At 31.3% G+C, this 12,956-nt stretch overlaps 1 protein-coding gene across 1 annotated transcript in view; it reads left to right on the forward strand.

Annotated features, from left to right (window-relative positions):
• The window catches only part of LOC129962700 (uncharacterized), a 451,475-nt gene that overhangs the window by 337,662 nt on the left and 100,857 nt on the right, over positions 1-12,956 (forward strand). Inside the window, exon 7 of the mRNA XM_056076631.1 lies at positions 9,916-10,047. Within this exon, the coding sequence (XP_055932606.1) occupies positions 9,916-10,047 (132 nt within the window). The remainder of the gene's footprint in view (positions 1-9,915; positions 10,048-12,956) is intronic.

Consider the following 12,956-nt stretch of genomic DNA (forward strand, 5'->3'; position numbering starts at 1 on the left):
GTCTTGCGGTTGATTGTCTATCGGTCTGTACTTTCCCATTTACATAAACGTATTAATTCATGAATGTGATGACTTATATCAAAGAAATTCGGTATGTTTTCATGTGATTTCAACTATAATTGCGTGTTAAATTTTGGAGTCAATTGATCAGCAAAAAAGCGGTCAAAATATATATTCTAGCAAAATATTCTGTAAAAATACTTGCTTTACATCAAAAACTTATATTTCTTAACTATCATTCATCAATGACATTCAGGGAATTCGCGAGCTTTCTCAAGGTCCATTGTTTTATACGGAGGAGGGAGGGGGAGATAAAAAATTTATTAGAGAACATGCGAGAAAGTGGCGTTGGGGGGCATCCATCTTGCGAGTTAAAATTGTACCAGACTTCATAATGACCATACGTATGCATTTTAAATATCTCTAACTGATATAAAATTCCCCTTCTTCCTACAGTTAATCTTTTTAGGAAACATATGAAAGCGGCTAGATAATTTTTTAACATAGGAAATTGGAGTGACAAATTGAATTAATTGAAAGAGAAATAAAAAAAATCACAAATAAATATTTAGCTGGAAGTATTGGAAAATTGCTCCGTACTTTTTTAAATTCTGGGCTCTTTTTAAGAAAGTACCGCGAAAAGAATCAACCTTTAACAAGCTATGGCTGGAATTTTATGATAAAAGCGAGTTTCCTCCCCTAGGTATCGCATGCTGGTTGCGCTTTTTCTCTTGTTTCCAAATTAAATTCAGAAGCACAGAGCTCAGTATTTCAGTGGATTCTGTTATTTGAAATTTGTTTTTACACACTTTTTTCCCGTTTTGTTTTATTTATTTATTTAAATTTATTTTCCCTTATCCATTTTATTCTTAGTTAAGTGTGAATTTTGTTTATAGCTGTTTCACTCTCATTTTCTACAATAAATGCATCTATTCTGAATTCACACAGAAACATAAAACAAATCTTATTTAAAGAAAAAAAAGAAAGGAAAGAAAAGCTGTAACAGAAAAAAAAACTCTAACAGAAGTGCACCTCAAATTTACAGATAAGCTGAATTTAGGAACTGCCATTTTTTCAGTGTATATCAAGTGGTTCATAAAAAGCTTGATTTGGGATTAAAAGTTTTTTTTAATCAAAGGACAGTAATATAAGACTAATATAAGACTGAGACAGTTGAGACTGATGAATCAAATGAAACGCTTCTGCGGCGAAAGAGGAATCATTTTTCAAAGGGGAGTAACACTTGCTCGTAGAAGTGACTTCATAATCGCATTAAATTTCTAAATATTTTTGAAAGACTATTCGACAAAATTCTTTCATTATTTTAAAATGCTAATGAAGGATGTTATCACTTAACTTTAATAATGCTAAAAGCCTATTTCCTGTTGTATGTAGTTCTTTACAAAACGTGCTCAGGAGCTGCAAATGAATGGATGATGTGCTCCTCCGTGCGTTGTTTGTTTGCTTTCTTTCTGAAATATTTATCGATGAGTTAAAAAGTGATAAATTTGCATTTTGCATTACATTTTGCATTTTTGCGCAATTTTATAGCCATTCACTTCCAGATGAATCTTTGTAAAACACTTCGTGTGAATTTTTGAAAATTTTAGAATTTGACACTACAGTTGATACAATTCATTGCAACAATTCAATTCTCATTGTTTCATAAATATCTAAAAAAATCTGAAATGATTTAAAAAGTTTTTTATTAATAATGATCTAAATACAGAGTATGTTCCAAAACTTTGTTTTATTGCGAATATTAACTAAACAGATTACTTTCTCTTCCATTTAACTTCGCTGCTGTTTTAACATCAGGAAGCACTAAAACTGACGCGTCAATGGAGTTGTTTTCAATCAACTCTTCCATTATCTATTCATTACTTCCATATTTATCCAATTTTTTTTCCATATTTTGACTGAACGCCTCCATTTTTTGAGTGATTTTCACTTATATAAATGAATGCAGTCCTCCAAAATCCACAACTCTTTTAGCGGACTACTTCATTGAAATTCTTGCATCTGCCCACCTCTACTTTTCAGTCTCGCGAGCGACTGACGCCAGTTTTACTTTCCTTCCTCCAGCAAAACCATCGCCTATTAATGAGACCTAACTACAAGAACATCCAAACTCACTCTTCATTTCAGAGCATACTTATTCCGTTACTTCTTACGTTCGCATTTCAACTCATTAACGATTCATTAATCATAACGAGTTCCGGAAAGAGATCGGTGATTTTCGCTCGCGTTCGAGAGAGATCCTGAAATCTCCGATACTCATATTTTTCCATTCATTCCATTTCCCTCATCACTTCTTGATTCTGCTTTCATTCCACATCAAATATCACCGAGATGGAGCTTGTCAATTATATGCGGAAGGAGGGGAGAGAGGTTCTGGAATGAAATTTAATCGGAGACTAATTGGGTAGGGGGTGAAAAGGGGTGCCGTAATTAAATCTTCGACGAACCGATCTCGTCGAACCTAATTTGAATTCTAGAACAGAACTATCCCCTCCCTGGCCTTTCCGACACCTTCTCTAAAAATCTGATGAAATCTGGGAAGTGCCTCAAGGTCAAAAAGGTGGGTGTTGTTGATTAAAGATAAAAGACAGAAAGATGGAGCGCACGCTTTAAATAGTGTCGCTCAATGGAGGGGATTTCATTTCAAAAACTTGTGTCTTTTATATTTAAAGAAAATAATTGAAAGAGGGGGATTCTTCGTTGGGATGTGAGTCATTAAAGTTTCCGTTTAGTACATTTTTGAAACAAACATTAGATAAGGAAATGGTTTTAAAAATGCGGCATTGTTAATTATTTTGGGATAAGTGTAGCAAAAAGATATAAACAGTTAAAAAGCATGAGTGTCTTTCTTCTACATAGTCCCACATTCAGTTATGAATTTAGAGATTTTACGGCTCAGAGCAGAGCATATTATAAAAATCTTCCTTTAAAAAAAAAAAAAAAAACTGCTCAATTTAGGTCCACATTTTAATGCCTTCTTAATTTAATCAAAATGTTAATGATTATTTTAGACCATTCATTTGTTTTAATCATTTTTAAAAACATGTCTACCTAGATATTTATTTATTTACTATGACTCATGAATGCCACGTTTGTATTCAATTATATTTGAGCAGATGCTTGTTATTTGTAAAAAGTGTCATAATGAATGAGCGTAATGAAATAGACAGAAACTGGACCGATTACATTTGAGAACGTTTAAATACCATCAAAATACTTTATTATTCCTTGAATTTATATTTTTAAAATTTATTTATTTGGAAAATGAGTTAGTTTCACTCTTTAATCGAACAGCTTGCGCCTCTTTCCCTAACTCTTCCTTCTTCCCTTAACCTAGAATGGCCTCGTCTGTTTTCAATTATTTCTTTCATTTTCTTAAATGAATAATGTTTTCTATTTACTCATTTTTCAAAAAAGAAAAAGCATCATTTAAATAAAAGGTAATTTTTACTCTCCAAAGTAAGCAATGTTTCTCTAAATAATAATCATGCATTTGTCTTAAAACTGAAAGGTTTGCTCAAATGAGAAATGAACATGTGACTGCGCTAGGAATGAAGTATCCACGACTGCAACACAATATTCGGGAAGAGTGTCCAGATCACGTGAACCGATTTACCTGTTTGCAAAGCACTTAAAGTAATGAGCGCTTGGTAAAGATAAATTTGTCCAAAACGAAACAGAACAATGTAGTACCATTTTTTAGTGGCAGAAAATGCGCATAAAGTGGGAAGGACGGTTTTCGAAAAGTTGCGAGGATCTTCACCCAGATCAGGAAAAGTCAGCACCTTGATCAGCAGTGAATGCATCATTGCTGTTGATGAGAGGTGCTGCGACCCGGAAGACCTGTACAGCAGTCGATGTGAATTAAAAAAATAGTGTCGTCAATCATCCACTGATACCTACAGAAAAGTTAAAGTGCCTGCGTAAAAAGTACCAACATTTTAATCACAAGAAACGTCTCATTCTGCAACCTTTGATATGATTTATGAAAATGACTTATTACATAAATGCATTCTCGAAAGCGATGCCCGAATCAAAGAGAAAAAATATTCAACAGAAATACACATCATCTCCGTCCCTGAAAAAAAAATACATTACATAAAAAATGCATTCACTTTTAATGAAGTATTAACAATGTGCCTCATTTGCTTCGTTTGCATATAATAGGCCATTGGAAGATCCAGACCCTATTCCTTGGAACACATCTTGCATCTATTTTTTATATGTCATGTTATTTTGAATAGATCAGCCTAGAATCCACAATATCTGAGGATATCTGTTTGTACAGAAATCTTGAAAAAGAGAAAGGGTTACATTTGAAAATGATGCATATGTAAATGGTTCCTTACCCTAATGCAGTTATTTTTTTCCATATATTTTTTAAGAGTATGTGCTTCCAACGACATATTTTTATTGAATTTAGCTTTAATAGATTACAAATTATAAAAATGTTCGAATACTTTCTTGATAAATTGTGCATTTGTCTACCTTCAAAGTAAAAAAAAAAAGTATCCTTTATTGACGACAATCAAACAACCTAATGATTCAACTGAACTACACAGGAATGTCTTAAAAGTCAGAAATCTGTTTGATTAATGGAGAAATTTAAAATATTGTTTATTGCTTATTCAAGAAATATTTTCAAATGGGAAGGGGGAAAATGTGAGAATAAATTTATAATTTTAAGCATATTTTTTTTCGAAACTAATTCAAAATAGTTTTATGAAAGAAAATAGTTGATCAAATGCAACAAAGGAAGAAGCAAAGATATCGAGGGGAAGAAAACCCCGCTCTGTTTGCACCCTTCTCGGAACACAGAGTTGATATTCTTTTATAAAAGGGAGTTCTGCCGACGCCTTACCACAGAACAGCGAGCAAAATTCAATATTTTTTTACGCGATATCAACCTCCTCGATGCAAAAACGATTTCGCATTGCTGAGAGCACTTGAAATTGAAAAAGAAGATATTTTCGTTTAAATTTCAATGCGAAATCATGCACCGAACTCCTTCTCTCATCCTTCTAGGAAAACATTATATATTTCTTATTTCGAATGTAAGAAAAGAATGAATCTGTTTTTCATTCCGCTCACCACAGATGTAAGGTGCTAGAGAACTCTCTGGCTCCCAGAATGTATATAGGTTTGGATTTCAAAGTGTGTAAACAACGTAAAGTACTTTTCGAAGTTTGTAGAATATTTCTCAAATGAGATGGTTTGTAAAATGCATGGAAATGTTGGAACTAAAGTGTGTCTTATCTATTTTTATTTCCTGTCTATTTTATAGTAAAATTCTTGTATTTTTTCAGGGGGAAATTCAAAATTCAGTGTTATTTCTTTAAAATTTTGCACTCATTTACTTAAGTAGCATGCCAAATAATAAGTGCGTCATCCAAATTCTGGAGTAACGCTTAATAGCATGATGTGAGAATCCCGGTTATGTCAAAAAGGGTGGCTCTTCTCGTAAAAAACGCCAAAATCTAAGATCCAATTCAATCAATGTGGTGATCGCCGGTCAGTGTCATTGTAATAGCTTTCCTGAAAAACAAGTGCATTTGGCTGACATAAGTTTTGAATAAGGTTTTAAATTCAGTTGCTTAAATAAGTTGCTGTGAATTGCTGAATATACCTTTGTGGAAATGTTGCGAAAATGTTATCGAAAAGACAAAACAACGGCTTTTATACATCTTAGTGTACATACTTACTGTCTATCCTTTTTCTCAGGTTTTGTACAATATTTTGAAGTATTATAATTCGATGTAGCATGAATATGACTCGCCAGTTTTCTACTTACGTTCTATTTTATTACAGGATGATATACTCAACATTGTGGGGGATTCAAATCCTTACTACATTTGTGTAATATATTATATTATACAAAATTCTTTTAAAGTCTAAAAGACTGCCTGCCTTTTTAATCAAAGAATATCAATGGAACAAAGTGATTTTTAAAAACCCCTTGAAACTCATTTTATTCATCATTTATAAATAATAATTTATGTTCACGAATTCTGACATACAAAAAAGGTTGTACTCGTTTGAACGACTGACATAAGCTTAATTTAAAGCATGGTTGAATCAATACCTAAAGAAACGATTAAATCATTATCAAAAAGCGTAATGAAATAAAAAAGAAATTTTAAAAAATTGTGAGAGAAAAGTTCTAAGTGTCACAAAGCTATAATGTTTGTTCATTTCTAATATGTAATATATAATTCATTTTTGTACTTCAAAAATTTGACAATATTCTTTTTTCACATCTTCTGTATCTCTTCCATTTCAAATTTAAATCTTACAGGAACTGACAAAAAATTTGTTATATATATATATATATATATATATATATATATATATATATATATATATATATATATATATATATATATATATATATATATGGTAAGGCTTCAATAATAATTTGAAGCTTAAAAATACTTTTAAAAGCTATTAAGAGACGAAAATGAATAAATATTTAATTGAAAATTTTCGGACAAGGAAGGTAGTTGCCGAAAGTGACTAGTACTGTAGACTAAAGATGAATGTGCGTGTGTGGTCGAAAATGTGAACCGGAAAAGATTTTTTAAAAAAGTTATTTAAATATATATTGAGAGAAATTTCGGCGTTTATACGCAATACCTTTCGAAATTATTATCGCACAAACATGATTTTTACATCCATTTAAAGCTAAAAAATTATCATTTTAATGCACTGATACTTTCGACAGTATTAATGTCAATACGAATGTTTTAAAAGAGAATTAAGTTTTATTTTAAATGAAGTTTTTAAAAAATATTTTAACCATATTTTTCAACAATTTCTTTCGCAAAAAATAAAAATAAAATTTATCCTGCACCAGAAAAGGATGGGTGCATGGAACAGAATTAGCTTCTGTCAACGAGTTGCCATAACAATGACAAAAGCTCATACTAATAAATTAATGACCTATCACTGCAAATGAAACGCAGAAAAGTGCCATTTCAAGCATGTGTCTGTATAAAATGAAATAAATATGAAATATAATATTATTTGTTTTAAATAAATGCAAGAAAACGTTTTTTATGATCTTATAAAATATCTATATTATTAATTCAATAAACAACTTTATTTAAGGCAAACACGGTTTAATATGTAAAGGATATCCATTCCTGCATATATTCCATCATTTTATTAAGGGCCCAAAAGGTAATTTGTAAACCACTAATAATAGACATACATCTACTAAAATACTCTAAATGAAGTAAATAATTATGCCTTATGCAACTTCGGTCAATGAATGCTCTGATGAGTGAGGAATTTAAAATTTTTATTTAGATCCTCTGCCCTGCGAATCATATTCGACAAAAGGTTCTCGAGACATTGATATTTTAAATAAAAGGAGTTGCTCTCCGATCAGTTCAATCATTCAATAAAACTAGTTGATTTAAGAAGATTTGAATATCACTATTCAATAAGATAGGGCGATTTTAGACCACTTCATAGACCCCAATCTCAAAGATGAGGCACTAATCAGTGCTCTCGAGACTGAATGGTCTAAAATCCTGCAAATATTAATTATTTTGAAATTTTAATATTCGAAACTTCATATCCATTCAGAGTCCATCGCTGAAGAAAGAAACGTTTGTATTCATTTAAAAGTTGGCGTATCTAGGATACTTCGCAGAGTATGATTCCTGAGGACCAAAGAGGACTGTACAGAATTCAGACTTCATAATTTTTAAAGTATATTATAGACCGAAGCAAAGTAATTATTATTGACATCATTTAAATCTTTTTGAAAGTAAAGCTAAAATTTCAGTTCAATAATTCTTTGAGGTATTACATAAATTAGGAAAATTACTTTGTTGTGCACTAAATGACGAACATCTCTTTTTTCCCGATGCATATTTAAAAAGAATGCTTGATTTCAGTAAAAATTGTTTTTACATTAATTGCAGTTTAGTCATTTCCACTTTAATTTAAAAATAAAGGATGCGGGAGCTTACAGTAAATTAGAAATATATATATAATAGAATGAACAGAAGGGCTTAAAATATCCCTATTAGTAGGAGTAAATTATATGATTATCAAAATTTAAAGCTTAAAAATATTTTGCTGAAGAAGCTATTAAGAGATCAAGTTGCATGAAATATATAATTGAAAATTTTAGCTAGCTTTAATATTGATGAATCTGCTGGTTGCCTAAGGCGATTTGTTTATAATAAATGTGCAAAATTTAGTTAAATTCGAGTTGTTTAGGAAGAAATGTGGAAAATACATGCAAATCTGCATGCATATAGAGCCAAATGACTTTTATTTATATTATTAGTTTAAGATTTTGAAATTCTAATAAATGCCTATTTCCTTATTTGTAGAAAGCCAACAAAATATCTGATATTTGAATAGTTTTCAAGGTTGTTTATATCAAACTTTTCTTTATATCTCAACCTTTCTTTTCTTCAACCTTTTCTTTATTGTCGACGTAAGAAGTTGTGATATAAAGAAAAGGTATAAAGAATTAAAGAGTTTAACTCTGATGCAGTTGGAATTTCTGCCTAAGGAATCAAAAATATGCAAATGATTTTCAGCAAAAATATACTATGCTGTTATTCTAATCCCCATTACATTGAATATAACCTCGACATTACTTTTATTACTGTCCTTTTTTCACATAATGTACTTTAGTTGGCTCTAAATTAGTCTGGGAAATTAAATTTTACGAAAAAATTCATTTGTAGTTTCATTCATTTATAAACATTCAGTGTTTGCTACGCGTATTTCGCTATTCATTGTCAACTTTAGAACTTTTATAAGATGTTTCTTTATACAATACACAAATGTCAGCTCTTTAAAAAAAACATCTATGCAATTATATAATGAGTCTATTTCACTCATACAGTAAAAATATGTATGCTGCATTCGAAAATACTAAGACCTTGTGGGGATGAATTTATACTTGGATATATCTGTGTCATTATGTAATTAAAACCCAGTTACTATGTTAAAAATGAATTGAAAGTTTTTTTAATATAAAGGACATCCCTTCTAATCATAACATTATTATTAACTTCCAAACTGTTAGAAGTTAATTAAAACTGTGAAATATTTTTCGAAGGAAAATGCCCTAACTAGTGTAAACAACTATATTTTATCTCATTTGAGTCAACAAATGTATTGCTGAAAAAGTTAAAAATTTCTGCGCAGTCCCTCTGTCCTGTAGTCATCATAGGAGAAATATTTTTGAACACATTAACATTTTAAGCAAAACGCGTCCAACGCTTCTGCGACTAAAATTGCCTGAGGTTAGAAAGCTTTGCATTTATGATTTCGGGCCAATCAACAATTGCTAAAAGCACTGCATCTTGGCGCTTCTTTCTCACGATGACTATTGAAATAATTAAAAAATTTTAAAACAGTGTGATTCTAAGATTCTTAAAATTTTAAAAAAAAAAAATCTGTTGGAAAAGTATGGATTTTTTTTTTTTTTTTTTTTGTTTAAAATGTTGGGGTACAAAGTATATTTTACCTTCGATGACAAAAGCGCCCGATATATCTTATTTTTTTCTTTTTTCATTTCATGGCTTTTCCAGCCGTACATTTGATGACTGAAACAGCGTAAAATATAAATCTGCATCTCATCTGAAGTATTATCCCTAACTGAGGTGCCTTAACTGTTTAGAAATTAGTTATTCGACCGCGATTATTTCTATATCCGGATTTCCTGAATATAGCCATAAACCTTTGAATGAGACAGATTGAAGTTATAAAACTAGTGCTAGACAAGCATTTCGCTTTGAAAAATTTTCTTCTTAGAAGAAAATAATTTAATGACGAAATAAAATTATTTTCTTTTTTTTTTACTTGTAACTTAGGTAAATTAGTACACTTACAAATGAGCGTGCTTTTTCTTCCTTATTTTAGGACCAAGACGGTCCGACCAACGTCTTCAAAAAGCTGTCCTCAATGGAAGACGAAGAGAGCGAAGTGGAAGACGCTGCACACGCCCCTCCGGCCTCGGTACTGCATCGACGACGGGCCCTGGTGCCCCCAAAGGTAAAGAAACATCTTTTCCGGATGAATGCGAATCTTTTGAGTATCGAGAAGTGATGGCTTCACAGCCAAAAAAAAACAAAAAAACAAAAAAAAAAAAAAAAACAAGTTACTGCGGATATTCCTTAAATTAAAATCTCAGAGTGAATATTTATATTAATATTTGCATAATCATTTTATGACAAGAGCTACCTCTTCTCTAGTTTATCATGTATGTTTAGGGATTCTCATCATTTATGCAAACCTTCCCTCGCATATTACTTTTCCATCTCTTTTTATACAGCAACCTTCATTACTTATAATTTCACATATGTGTCTCTATAAGGGTGCATTTATCCTGGAATAACTACTGCTCACAATAATAGGAATGTAACCCGAACCGGCCTCACTCAATAATCCGGATGAAAGAACTAACAGAGTTCAGTGGATAATAGGACTCAGCAGACGAAATCAGAGTATTAAAAATATTTTTATTGTTAATTCAATTGGACTTGAGAACCATTACTTCGGCTTGAACGTAGAAAAGAACAATAAACATATATATATATATATATATATATATATATACAGGGTGTCTCAAAATAACCTTGATCGCGGCTTTTATTCCTTAAATATTGATCATAGACATATACTGTAAATTACAAAGTTGCGTCAAAAAAGGTGTAAAATGTTATGAAATCGATTAAAATTTTCAGGGGATTAAACTTCAAAAAATACAAAATTTAAATTTTTATGCCGACCCCGTACAAAAAAAATCCCATTGAGTAAAATGTGCCCATCTTATAAGGTCATGTACAAATTTTCAGCAATTTATCACAAAAAGTCTCAAAGATAGAAACTACATAAATGCTCATTTAAACCACTTTTCGATGCTTGGATATGAGGAAAAATCATGTCGGATGTTCGTGTTTTAGGGGTCGTACACAAATTAACAAAGAAAGTAATGATTGAATAAATAAATAATAATTTTGTTATTTATTGGTCCAAAAGTATTAAAAATTTGGAGATTACACACAAGATATACAAAGGAAAGATTACATAAAGGAAATATTACATAAGGGTAGATTACATAAGTTTTTTTACAAGTTCATTGTCTGCGCTATTTTTATGTTATATTCTGTAATTCATGATATAAAATTTTTAAGTATTTTTCAGAAAGCATAGATTTTAAAATTTGTATTTAAAACTAAAGATATAAAGCATATTTTATTTCCTTATGGTGCATTCCTGCGTAGCGTCATCTGCACTGAAGCTGTAAACATTTGCATTTTAATTTGTGATTGATCCTTCTCCAACTTTGTTTTAACATAATTTTGAGAGATTTCATGTTAAAATTCTTAAATTTTGTGCATGATCTTACTAGAGGATGAGGCACATTTTATTCACCGAGAATTTTTTTGTACGGGGTACGTATAAAAATTCAAATTTTGTATTTTTTAAAGTTTAATCCCCTGGAAATTTTAATCGATTTCATAACATTTTGCACCTTTTTTTACGCAACTTTTAATTTATAGTATATGTCTGATCAACATTTAAGGAATAAAAGCCGCGATCAAGGCTTTTGAGACACCCTGTATATATATTGTGTGTGCGTTAGTGAGTGAGTGCGTGCGTGTGTGCGTGTGCGTGAGTGAGTGAGTGCGTGCGTGTGTGCGTGTGCGTGAGTGAGTGAGTGCGTGCGTGTGTGCGTGTGCGTGCGTGCGTTTGCCGAAGGATCGCAAACCAGCTAACCGGAGCAGTTTTTAAAGACACAAGATATACAAAACGCACAACTTAAATACACGCTCGTATTTGATGTCTCAGTCAATCGAAAGCTTAGTGCATCAAAAAAGCCATTGTATGCAGAATGCATAAGGAGGAGAGACAATGTGCAGAATTATACTAACTTATCTTCCATCAAATTTGATGTCAAAAAAAAGGCAAAAAAGGGGGGGGGAACAGGGCACATGTAAATCACTGTCCAATGGATATTCTCTCTGCTTTCTCAAATGTCTGTGCATGTTGTGAGTCGGTAATGAAAAAAAAGTTGACTGGAACCGGGATATTTTTATAGTCACTTAGCTTCCTGTGGTAGCCAGCGATTATCACTTTGTAAGTGATTTCTAAGAAATTCATTTCATTGTCTGCACACAACGAATTTGCCGTGTCCACACATAAAGGGTACCAGAAAAGTGGCAGGTTTTTTATTTTTTTAAATATTGCATTTAGAAATGTAACTTCCAGTGCAAATTTTCATTAAACAAAGTAGACAACTGTATGAAAATATTTTAAATTATATAAAGTTAGAATTAAAAAGTTAACAGTAGTTACATTTTTATATGTATTTTATAGTGTAAAAGTGATAGTTTTATTGACTGCCATACAGGTTTCTCTTACATTAATTATTGTTAACAGAAACATGAAATACACAGTTTCACGTTTCAGTAACCAAATTCGCAGAAATATGTTTGTTTAAAAATTTAAAAGGGCTTATTACAGATTTAGATAGAAACATTTATTACATTCAAATTTCGATATAAACATTCAATATATCAAAATTTGAGAAATTGAACACTTACGATGTCTCTGAAAAATAATAAAATACTGATTTTTTTTTTTTTTTTTTGCATGCTATTAACTTTCCAACAGCATGATATATTCCAGTAACGAATAACGTTTGAAACTGTTAATGATTTCTATTGTATGGAATCGTAATGACGGCTTAGTAGCAGAAGAATATTAGCATCATTTTCCGAGTTCCTAGAAAATGATTTACAGAACGATTCAGCGATTTCAAATGACTGGATTCTTACTCCTCCGGGGACGAAGCGGCTTTATACAAGTGACGCAGAAATTTAGATTTTGTCTGATTTATTTTCTAACTTATCATCATGCTATGGAGTGAACAGTCAAAACTCAAAACTCAAAAACGA

Source organism: Argiope bruennichi, chromosome 3, assembly GCF_947563725.1.
Source record: "Argiope bruennichi chromosome 3, qqArgBrue1.1, whole genome shotgun sequence".
Lineage (NCBI taxonomy): Eukaryota > Metazoa > Arthropoda > Arachnida > Araneae > Araneidae > Argiope > Argiope bruennichi.